Raw genomic sequence first — 11583 nt, 5'->3', positions numbered from 1 at the left:
AAAAACAAGACAACTCTGATCATGAAACCCAATTAACTCTTGCTACCTACATAAATACTAGTGTCAGGTCATGCTAGGTTAGCGTGTTCATCCAGCTAGTCTGAGAACTGCAGTGCTAGCTAATTGTTACATGGGTCATCCACTGTGCGGCCCTTTCCACTGCACAAACTTAATAAAACATGACATGCAGCCAGTGTCAAATGTTCTGCTTTTGTCTCCATTGTTCCTCTCTTGTTTTGGGGGAGAGTTCATGGAACTATATGTCAGCATTGCCCTGGAAGTGATAGTTTAAGTAAATTCCAGGTATTATTGGGGTTTGCTGGAGGTGCTGATGACTATAATTGATCAATCAGATGTGTGTGACTGCAACAAATACAACAACAGTAACCGCCATTTTACTACTGCATCTACATATATGGAGCAGGACCACAAAGTTTACGTTATATGACATAGGACAGTAGGTACCTCTGTCGCCTTTTTAACGGCGTAAAATCCAAATTTGTAAAGATTCGTGCAAAGAAGAACCCTGAACCAAATCCTCACAAGTTCTTAAAATGTCTGCCTGTGTAACAGGTTGTTAAGTTCATGCAATGGAAAAACGCTGCTACAGAGCAAGCTGACCTTCCATCATGATGACCAATGTTATTATAAATGAATTAATGTACAGTTTTCACTTGTATTCCAATATTGCAAACTTGTGCTTTTAAAAAATTGTGGTGTCCTTGTCCTGTTGTTTTAGGTTTAAGTAAATCAATAAAAATATTTCAGCCTCCAGAACAATGTTTACATAACGCTCCTCTGTGCGGCTGTGGAACTGGATTTATTAGAGAAAAACCTTCGTACTGCAATAAAACTCCCCCAGCTTTCTTCCTAACAGTTCTGATTCTAAAAACCCTTTTTTTCATGGATCAGCTCAGCCGAGCCACGTCAGTCTAATGTGCTCAGTCATGTGTGCAAAATGTTAAAGTGCACATGCAAACACACACACACACACACACACACACACACACACACACACACACACACACACACACACACACACACACACACACACACACAGTGATGCCAGGCCTACACTGTAAATAGCTGCTGTACTTTTACAGTGGTTCTGGCCCACAGGAGATGACTTGACAAAAAAAATTTAATTCTGTCTCTATACTTATGTCATCTTAAAGTTATGATACTGACCAAAGTGACGAGTGGATGGTGGGGAGAAATGAATAAAATAAGTAAGAATAATTGAAGTACAACCATGCCATAACCGAAAATATCATCTTTTCCTCATTCATTTGCAAAAGATTTGTGTGTTGTCCTGGAAAATGTTTAAATAACAACTTAAAAGTTTGATAAAAAGCAGGACATATAAAAGGAAATGATAAAGATAATAGTCACGATCCATACAGTCCATTTTTGTTACCTGGACAAAGGTATTGATGCGTGGCGGTCTAATATATCTGCTGATTGTAAGTGTACAGTAATTGCTACAATCGTGATTGCTATTGTCATATAAAAGTCTTTTCTAAAATGTATAAATAACTAAAATTAATATTACCTAAGCTATATATTAACTGAATATAAACAACAACAATTACAACAGAACTTTTAGAACTTTCTCATTTTAAAGTTGGACTTTATGTACAAGTACAGTGCTACTCTCTAACACCTCAACCACAACCAGACAAAGTGTTACCATGTGGAAAGATGCTCTGAGCTCTGCTGAGCCAAGGTCATACATTTCATCCTAAATATTTCCCCTCATACTTCAGATGGATGTAACACGAATAAGATTTGCTTACTCAAGTATTCTCATCTTGTATACAATATAGAACATATAGATAATAGTATCTCTTTAAATAATTACATAATTTATAATGTGTAAGGGTTTGATATGGTACAGTGTGTTTTCCATGAAATAGGAGAAATCGTTTGAGGAGAGGTAAATGGAGGGGTACAGACAGAAAAAATCAGAGATGTTAGCTGAATAAATAAATTATATTTTTCCTTTTCTTTTGAGTATAAACTGGATGAAGGTGACATGCAGTCCTCCACTGGTCCCCTTGAAGTGATTATGTACCGAAAATTGGTCCTGAAATCACAAATTGCCTGACTTCTCACATGAAGCAGGGCGACGCTGAGAGGGGTCCCATCCAGAGAGAGAGAGGGAGAGAGGGAGAGAGAGAGAGAGAGAGAGAAAAGAAAAGAAAAAGCTGTGTCCAATTTGTGCCTACATACTGCACGTACAAGTGGTTTGTTAGCAGCACAAGTTTGGTGTTTGACTTTGGCTGTAGCTTTTCACTGGTGACAGCAAAGGAACGACAGAAATGCCAGGGGTCTGTGACTGAGCTCAACACAGACAGCTCATATCTTTTGTTGTCACCAGGACTGGAAACAACGGTTGGCTCTAGCAAGCAAAGTCCTCAAACACCCCGTGGTGTCCAGTGTGATGGTGGTGAGGGTGGTGGTGGTTGGGGAGAATCGTGTTGGCGTACGCCCCCTCTGGGTGACTCCGTGTCATGTCATTAGGCTCCTGTTGGAAGTAGAAAACCATAGATACAGTCATTTAACTCAAACTATATGAATGTTTTTTAAATGAATATTTATACATATACCTATTTACAGTCAGATGAGAAGATCAATATCATCTTCATGTCTGTGCATTAAGTACAGATGAGGAATCAAGTTGTGGCTAGCTTAGCATAAAGAGTGGAAACAGGGGTAAGTCTGCTAAATAGATGGCGTAAGCCAGTGTGTGCAACATTTATACTCGGTCAGAGATGCAGCGATGGTTGTGTTTTCTGAGAGATAGATACCAGCAGCTAGCACGGGTGATTGTGGCTGAGTGTAAATTTTGTTCTGTGTATGTATGTTTTACATTAATGGAGCTGTGAATTTCTTCCTAATCCACCTCAAGGTTAGCTTGAATGAATTTTCAGTGAATTGTTAATGGATTTTCTTATAGATATTCTGACCTAATTCAGTGTCTACTACAAAACTGAACAGTGAAATTTGAAGTTAGCCAAAGTCTTACAGCTTCCAGACTTAATCAGGATTGTTATAATTGAGTAGTAATAAAAACAGACTGCTTTATTGTTTCCCTGACAGAAATGTTTCAAAATGAAAACCCAGTCATAGTTTTAGTTTGTAGTATGGAACTGAGACACAGTTATGGTTAGATGTGCGAGTGAAATAAGCACCTACAAGATAAAGCTGTGCAATACAAATCTGAGCTCCGCAGGAGATTAATTAGGAGAATTACACTCCTCATTATTTTAGGAATGGAAAAATATCAATTTGCTTTTCCCTGAATTATTTTCGTGTCGTTCTCTGATACAGTCACAGTGCTGCGGAGAAAGTTGTACACTTGGCATTAAAATAGTGCCATTTGTTGTGGTACAGTATGTGCTGTACCTTTGCTTTCATTTCCTCCAGACCCACTGTTGCGACAGTGCTGGTCTGCTGCTTGTTCTTCTTCTCCTCTTTCTGCGGCCTCAGCAGACGTTGTAGCCGGTGCTTGATCACCTGCTTTCACCCGGAGCACAGCAGCAGGGAGGGTGAAAGAGCAGAGATGAGGGAGACAAGAGACGCAGCAGAGTGAAGGGTTTATTCACCGTGATGTCTGCATTAAAGTTCCTCCCTCTGACTTTGCTGTATTCATACATGTTTGGCAGTCAGCAGGCAGCCGGCTAGGAGGCTTAAAGAGGATACAGCTGAGGCAGGAGTTCATTTCATGATCAGAGTTAGTAGCGTGTCCGGATATTACTTTCTCCTGCCTGGAAATGAAACTTTTCACGTGCATAATATGTGATAACATTCACACGACTAGATTTTCTAGTGATTATGTCTGGGAACAACAGTGATACATACTAAGGTGCTCAGTGTTTAACATCTTCAAGAAAAAAAAAAAGTCAATATTGAGGAAAATTAGAATAAATGATGGAGCACTGATGTGTTTTGTAAACAGTGACTGTTGGTTGCAAAAGAGAGCAGCACAATAACTGTTAATTATTACTAATTACACCACAGCTACTGCAGGTCTGATTGGCTGGTGAGTGTGGGCTTCCACAGACACTGTACCTCATAGATATAATCCAGTATTTCTAAGATTGTCAGGATGCTGGCTCCGATGAATAAGCCCATCTGTCCCCCGATGTCACCTGACAAGAAAGAGTACATAAGGAAAAGCACAATGGACACAGTGCCGGAGCCGTTCCTGTTTGCTGCTAATGGCAATGACAAGTGAAAATGAAAAGTGATTGCTGCTACTATAACAATACCTTTCACTCTGCACCGGCAAGTCTATTTGGTATTCAGAAAACAGAGAAAAATGTGATCTTACCTAATAAACCTGCAACATCATAGGCTTTCTTTTGCTCAATTGTTTCATAATTCAGCGCTTCAAAGAAGATATCTAAGACCAGGAAGTTGTCTCTGGAAAAACAAGTGAACAAGAGTGTGAGTGGCATACAAAACAAAGTGCAGTGCACCTGTGTTGTTTTTTGATAATAATAACAATAACAAATCTAACACATTTGGATTAACAACACCACAGCGAGTCATCTTTCCGCTCACTGTAAATTGTCATGATGGGATTGTCAGGCCTACAGGGCTTTACACAGATCTAACCAGCGACCGTGAGATAATGAGGTGTTTCAGGGTTTAACTGAGATGAGCAGAAGCAGCACTGATAGTACGCTCTGTCACTACCAGGTCTCTGATCTCTTTGGGTTTAGGAAGTCTGGCAATATTAAGCATTGTGAGGCATCATGAGCTCCTTGGTTTAGGCGCGTTTACGTTATGCCACATGTTCGATGATTAGTCACCAACAGGAATTAGAGAATAAGCCCATTCTTAATACGCTGAATTCATTATAATGAAAATATTAGCCAACGTTCCATAAACCATATTGTAGACCAGGATTAAAATTTGAAGCCCTACATGACAGTATGGTGGACAGAGGAAACAATATAATCATGTTCAACAAAGTAATCCTAACACAGTGTACTAGCTTTTTTGTAGAGCTTTCAGTTGGATTTCACGGCTCTGATCAGCAGGCGGTAGAGACGTATTAGCACTGAGTAGATGGCAGATACTGAACAAGCCTCAGAAAAAGCAAACAAGTAGACATTGTGTGAAGATTATTATGTCAAACTACTATAAGATTTAAGAATAAACTTAAATGCTTTAAACATGACTGTACTATTCTCAAAACCTCAGAAATGGTTTGTCCTAAAGGGGGCACTACAGGGAAAGCCATGTAAGTGAAGGAGTTCATCCCAAAATTCACTGCAAAGCTGCCTGAAAGATCAGCTGTGTCAGCTAAGTTGACATTTTGGTTTATGGGAGTGTACAAAATTAAAAAGATGTATCCTCTGGGGATTATTTTTGTATTGGGTAAATTTCACAGCAATCTATTTATTAGACCTTGATTTATTTTATTATTATTTATTTTTTCAATGTAGAAATGTTTCTGTGACAGTAACACTAGAAAGATCATGGGGTCATCTAAACCTTTCAGATTCAGCCAGTGGAGGTCATAAATTTCCCGTTGGATATTTATGATCGCCATTTTATGAAAAATTCGTTTGGACGGCGCTCAAAGGTGTTTTTCAGGGGTCAATTCTGGCTTAATGGCAGCACTAAAAATCTGTCACAAGGTCACCAAAATCACATGAAAATTAATGGAGTTAACAGTACTGCAGGAGGTTTTATTTTGTGCAGTGGCGATCCTAGACTCTGGGTGGGTGCACGGGCAAAGAAGCCCATCAAGCCCCCACTCCCTCCATGCACACACACACACACACACACACACACACACACACAAGGAACAACATATAAATATGTAACATGTAATTTTGGAACTGAGAGAACAGTGGAACAGTGTTTCACACAAGTTGAGAATTTACTTGTGGTGGCACGGTGTGTGACTGATGTGCATATAGAAACTCACGTGGTTTAGAGGGGGGAAAGCGCAACCCAGGTTATTTTCTGTAGCCACAATTTACATTTGCCTCACTATTAGACTATCAATAAATATTACAATTTAGAGATGTTCCCTAAACGCCTCATATGCAGGCTGTATACAGAGAAACCTCTAATCCCCACTCAATTACTGCAGCGCACGCACCTCAGACAGATGTGTAACCAAAAATTTGTTTGTTTGAAAACAGTGAAACAATGTTTGAATGTAGGATTTAGCTTGACTGAATGATTTCATCAAGTAAACCTGATGTATGTGAAATGCTGTGTTGACAGTGCCTGCCAGGTGCCTGACAATCAGCTTCCCATTGCTAGACAAAATATAAACTGATGCTTCTATGAAATATAATTGATTTTTGTTTATATTTATGGTTGTCTGTTCATGATCGCAGATCGGAGGTCATAGTTTATGGTCCTTTTTATTGAGCACCACATCACTGTTCATAAGTGAGTTTAGTCTTGTTTAAGGTTCCCTGTCGTACCTGATGTAGTCCTCTGACTTGTCGTATTTCCTGGAGAGATAGCGAGCTGAGCCCTTGCTGGGGATTTTGACCATGGAGAGCTCTTTACCGTAGCGTGTGAGATTACAGGGCGTCTCGCATGGACAGGTATCCCCACTGTTCTTCTGTAGCTGTGCTGCAACACAATGGAAATGGTGGTTTAACAGATATCGACTGGCTCAATTTAGTGTTGATTTTTTGGCCATCACTCTACCAGAGAAACATACTAGTCACTGCACAGAATCTAGAGGTGAAAACCACAACAACAATCAAAAACAAAAGACAAAAAAGAACAAAAAAAACATGTAAACAGTAGAAAAAACCAAACAAAAAAACTGTGAAGTTGTGGCCAAAAAAAACAAATCAATTAGCTAAAACATGCTGACATGGTGAACTGAGGGACAATGCATATAACTGATAATCATCAGTGGGTTTGCCTCTATGTGCAATTCTTTTCACATCACACACCATCATTTGATCCATTGTGAAAATACAAATATTGATTGGTGCGGCTTTAAAGTTGCCTGTCAATATAGTTCACACTATGACTGCAGAAATAATGAGTTTCTGATTGGTTGGCAGGTGTTTGTTAAAACCGAACAAAATGTAAGGCCCCTTCAAATACAGAGCCAGTAAACAGTTCAACCAGCTTTGTGAATGTATGCACACGGTATATTAGACTACCGGTAACCATAGCAACAATACCTAAGAACCATAAGACATCACCTGTGAACTGTCATTACAATAACAATTTAAGCATCGATGCCCCGTTTCCTTTAGTAAGTAGTCATGGTGTAACTACAGATAAGTACAGTTCTGTGCCAGCACTCAGCATCGTTAAATCATATCCATGATCATATCCAATATCCATATCCAATCAACTTCCATGTCCAATTTTGCCCAAAATTACTAGTAGTTGAGTGTTTCTCTTAAGTTGTATTGATAGTTCTGATGTAACAAATTCATTATAGCCTTTCACGAATCGATAGTTTATAAAATCATTTCCTGGACAAAATGTGCACCGAAATGTCAAGTTTTATAGAGTTCTCTGGCAGTGATTAGAAACAGACCACATGATATTAACTGAACAGTATAAGTCTGAATATATTAAGAGATGTGTTAGAACAACTGTATTTTGTTTACAGTAATTCAGTTACAGCATTTGCTCGCAGAATACATGATGAAGTACAGTAAGTGCTGGTGAGGTCTCTGCAAATGGTACCTGGGCTTCCACCTAATTAACATGCAGGCATGAACTGCTCACAATAAGAAATACAAATTCATAATTCTAACTCTAAAGCAACAGTACGTACACAGGAGGGTAAATAGCTTTTTCCAGCCTCTCTTTTCAAATTCTAAATGCATTCGGTCCAAACAAAAATGGGCAGAGGGAGCAATGAAAGCAGTAATTATGATTTGATGACTTATGTATTATATAATTCTAACAATTAGGTTATTTGTATGCAGGAGCACGGTGGCACCTATTCTTTGTCTGATGTAAGAACAAAACACCTGTACAATATAAATATATAAATTATATTTTAATTTGTTACCTTTAACAGAAGGTGAATTTATTCACAATATGTGATTCAGTGATATGACCCAAATGAATATGACCCATTCTTGAAAGATATATCTAAGATTTCATTCAGCCATATTTTAAATGGGGTTTGAATTCAGCAAAGAGAGACATAATTAAATTTCTGGCTTATTTGGTTGAGAGATGATAATTGTACTTATATGTCTGCTACGCCTATAAGAGAGAAAAAAAAAATCTTTTTCAGTGCAACTGTAATGGTTTTGAAACGAAGGCACCTTTGTTCAGGCACGATGTCTGGTGCTTGAGTGTGAGGTTGGAGTCAAGGCTGAGGGTGGGGGGAGATGCAGATATGCAGGAATGGAGTGTCGGTTAAATATTAACAGTTCAACAATGGCTGCAGCACTGCCATCAAGCTCTAAAGTGACTAAATCACAATGAGGAAAAGTCATTTCAAAATATCCAGTCTACCTCCAGTTATTTTGTATTACAGAAAAAAAATCCTTATCATATTTACTGATTGTGTTTCCATTTCCCTTTGAGGGAATCTATTGTAATGAGAAAAGAAATGAAGGAAGATTGTTTCTTACCGAGTGCTTTGTCAACACAGTTGATTTTACTGGGAGGGCAGATATCTGCAGTTCCTGGAGAGGAGAACAGAAAATGAGTCTGATCAATCAGAAACAAAATGATCAGTGACCCGTGTCTGCTGCAATGAGGAACCGTGGCTGTGAACAACACTCCACAGCTTATCATTCATCTCCAAATGAAGGCAGACACACAGAGGATGACTTCCATCCATGGAGCCTGGGCCATCTTGGACGTCTGTCCTTGATTGCACTGAGAAATGGAGCATGGTGGCTCCACCCGTGAGGCATATTTAGAAAGTCTTTAAAAACCAATCAATGAGTCACTTCCTCGCAGACAAACATATTGCCCAGGCCACTAATGACAGGTATTCATCAGCAGCGAATTAATTGGCAGAGGTGCGTTTGTCTGTCTGTGAAATGTTCATGAGGTTAATGTTTTGTGGAAGACTCCTTCCCAGTCACTAAGAAGTGTTAATTAATACACAATGAAATGCTCTGACAACCTTCGGAGTGAGTCTTTCAGCTGCTTCTGAATAGACTTAAACTTATTCTGTCTTTCTACATTTTAATGTGGTTATACAAATGTAAATGTATTGATTTGACATCAGACAAGTCATCATTAAACATTATTTATTGCACAAAAAAAGAAAAAAAGACATTATTTTTTTTTAGAGATTTTCTTTTTAAATGTTTTAAGTGTGCAGGAAAAAGCTGCATAGTGTCTGTGTATGCTGTCTACATATCAAGAGCAAGAACAACTTAATAGCATTTTTTTGGGTGGTCATCCAAATATAGAAATAGGCTGGAACACTAAAATATTAATCTCGAACCATAGAATCCAGGAAAACACAGATTTGCTTCTACGCCTCACAGTGCAGGAGTTATGGGCGGAAACATAAAATGCTTTATTAATGGCCACATGGTGGTGCAACCCACCTCCACATCTCATCACTTGTTCCTTGGACCAAGTTCCAGAAATTCTTAAAAAAATTGAGAAGTGTTTTTTTTGTGATATCCAACTACGAAACAATCACACATGGACTAATATGTCAATGAAAACATAATCTACTTGATGAAAACAACAACCATGACATGAAAACTACATAATCTACAATATGATTCAATATGAAAAAAAAAGAAGAAAAACTAGAAGCAACAGACTGTAAACAAATGTGGGAGTCTGTGAACAGACTCTGATGACAATTTGCTGGCATGTTAAGCAGACTGTAAACAGTTGCTGGATGATCTAATTTGTACTGTTTCCTCAAGAACTTAAATCTAACACTGCTGCTATGCCTACAAAGGACTGCTGGAGGAAAAAAAAAACAGATACTCCAAATTGTGTTAGACACAGGCTCCTTACTTTTCACTGATACAGTGTGGTGTTGTCAAATCGAGGCTTTAAAAGATTTTCAATGCACAAGTTGACCTCATGCTCCCTTGGCGAGCTTCTGTAATGACAGCTCTCCTGAACTTTCTGAAGGAATTTCAGCGCACTTAATATGAAACAGTAAATTTTACTCACTACTGATACGTGTAGTCAACTAATGCAAGCTACCCGCTACATCACCGAAGCCCTCTTCTAAAGCCACAATGGGCAAATGGCCTGGAAAAGCTTCCACATTTATCATATGATATAATAAATATCATATCTAATGTAATAGATCACCACAGTAGGCAAAGTGGTTCTGCTGCCCTCCAAACACCTCTGTGAGCAGTACTTACTATCTATTAATTCTGACATTTCCTCCTCTATAGTCCTTTTATTTAACTTGTCTCATTGATTTCAAAAATATTTGCAATACAGAATATTTTTGAAGGAGGTGCAATTTCTCCAGTCCAGCTGATCGTGAGACAGAGGACTTTTTTACAGGTTTGGATCTGATATCCTGGCTCGCTGGGTTTGCAGCTGTGTGAGACTAAAAAAAGAAAAGAAAAAGAAAAAAAAACAGTAAAGTGGAAGCAGTAAAATGTTTCCATGCACTGACATGGGAATTAATGGGCTGCTTAGCTAGCCTTCCCAAAACCTTGAGCTCACTTTGTTACTGTAACACAATCACAATCCTGTAGTGAGGTAGGCACTGTCATCCTGCAGAGCACGCAAACTGATTCACATCACTGCCTGAGATCAGTGATTAGCTGTGATTTCTCTCTACAGATCTGAACATGACAGCCTGCAAATGTGTGACTGATATATAAATATGTAACCTGAGAATCACATTATTTAGATTCTATATCCTGGTGAAGACATTTTTTCAGTCAAAACTCCATAATGCATTAATTCGGTGGAGTTAAATTCATATTAAAACTTATCTCATACTGTGTTGTTTATTCATATAAATCCTGATATTCTTAATTGTGCCAAATAGAGCTGCTAACGCCAGGTGCACTGAGTAAATATGGAAATGGAAATGATTCATGCATACATTGTAAGTTTCCTGCCTTAACTTCAAATGCTACCACTCCAAACATGCCCACTTGTTAGACACGTCAGTCAAACAGCTTGCATTTAGTGATTCAACTCTTTGACTTCCTGTGCTCCGGCCAGGATGACGCACACACTGAGTGAGTCCAAACATCTTACTTTGTGTTTGTTGCACTTCTCTCCACAGCATGTAAACATGCTGAACAGAGAAACTGCGTAAATGGTGGAATTACAGTGATTAGTATCCTCAGAAGTATTATCTGCCTGAAGTTGCTTCATGTCTTCCAAGTCCTGTGTTTGTCTTGATTATTGACGTTCTGCAGTGCTCATATTATCACATGTCTGCAACGCTGCTTAGTCACCATAATTCAACCATATATTTACCTCTAATATAACTGCTTCATTAATTGTGTGTTTTTTAAGCACAAAGTTAAATGTACTGTTTTCCATTAAGTAGTTTTGCTGTGTTTAATTTAGTTTGTGTTCAAGTGAGATTTGGATCCACTCACCCATCCATGGAGTTTAATTTTTTTTTTATACTATCACTAATTGCTC

At 38.6% G+C, this 11583-nt stretch overlaps 1 protein-coding gene across 3 annotated transcripts in view; it reads right to left on the bottom strand.

The window, feature by feature from the left end:
- Positions 1-1600: 1600 nt before the first annotated feature.
- Positions 1601-11583, bottom strand: part of asic4a (acid-sensing (proton-gated) ion channel family member 4a) — a 171705-nt gene continuing 161722 nt past the window's right edge. For 2 of the 3 annotated variants that reach the window (XM_071497722.1, XM_071497638.1), the window contains exons 6-11: positions 8604-8657; positions 6459-6612; positions 4337-4428; positions 4075-4154; positions 3409-3519; positions 2266-2527 (exon numbers count right to left, since the gene is read on the bottom strand). In XM_071497722.1, coding sequence (XP_071353823.1) covers positions 2402-2527; positions 3409-3519; positions 4075-4154; positions 4337-4428; positions 6459-6612; positions 8604-8657 — 617 coding nt within the window. In that variant the 3' untranslated portion in view covers positions 2266-2401. Of the gene's footprint in view, positions 2528-3408; positions 3520-4074; positions 4155-4336; positions 4429-6458; positions 6613-8603; positions 8658-11583 lie in introns of all 3 variants that reach the window. The other variant, XM_071497541.1, reaches the window with a different exon arrangement.

This window comes from Trachinotus anak, unplaced genomic scaffold (genome assembly GCF_046630095.1).
Source record: "Trachinotus anak isolate AG129_WGS33_773 ecotype Australia unplaced genomic scaffold, CSIRO_AGI_Tana_v1 ptg000001l, whole genome shotgun sequence".
Lineage (NCBI taxonomy): Eukaryota > Metazoa > Chordata > Actinopteri > Carangiformes > Carangidae > Trachinotus > Trachinotus anak.
The sequence above is the reverse complement of the archived record's forward strand: the minus strand, read 5'-3'. Positions and strand labels throughout refer to the sequence as shown.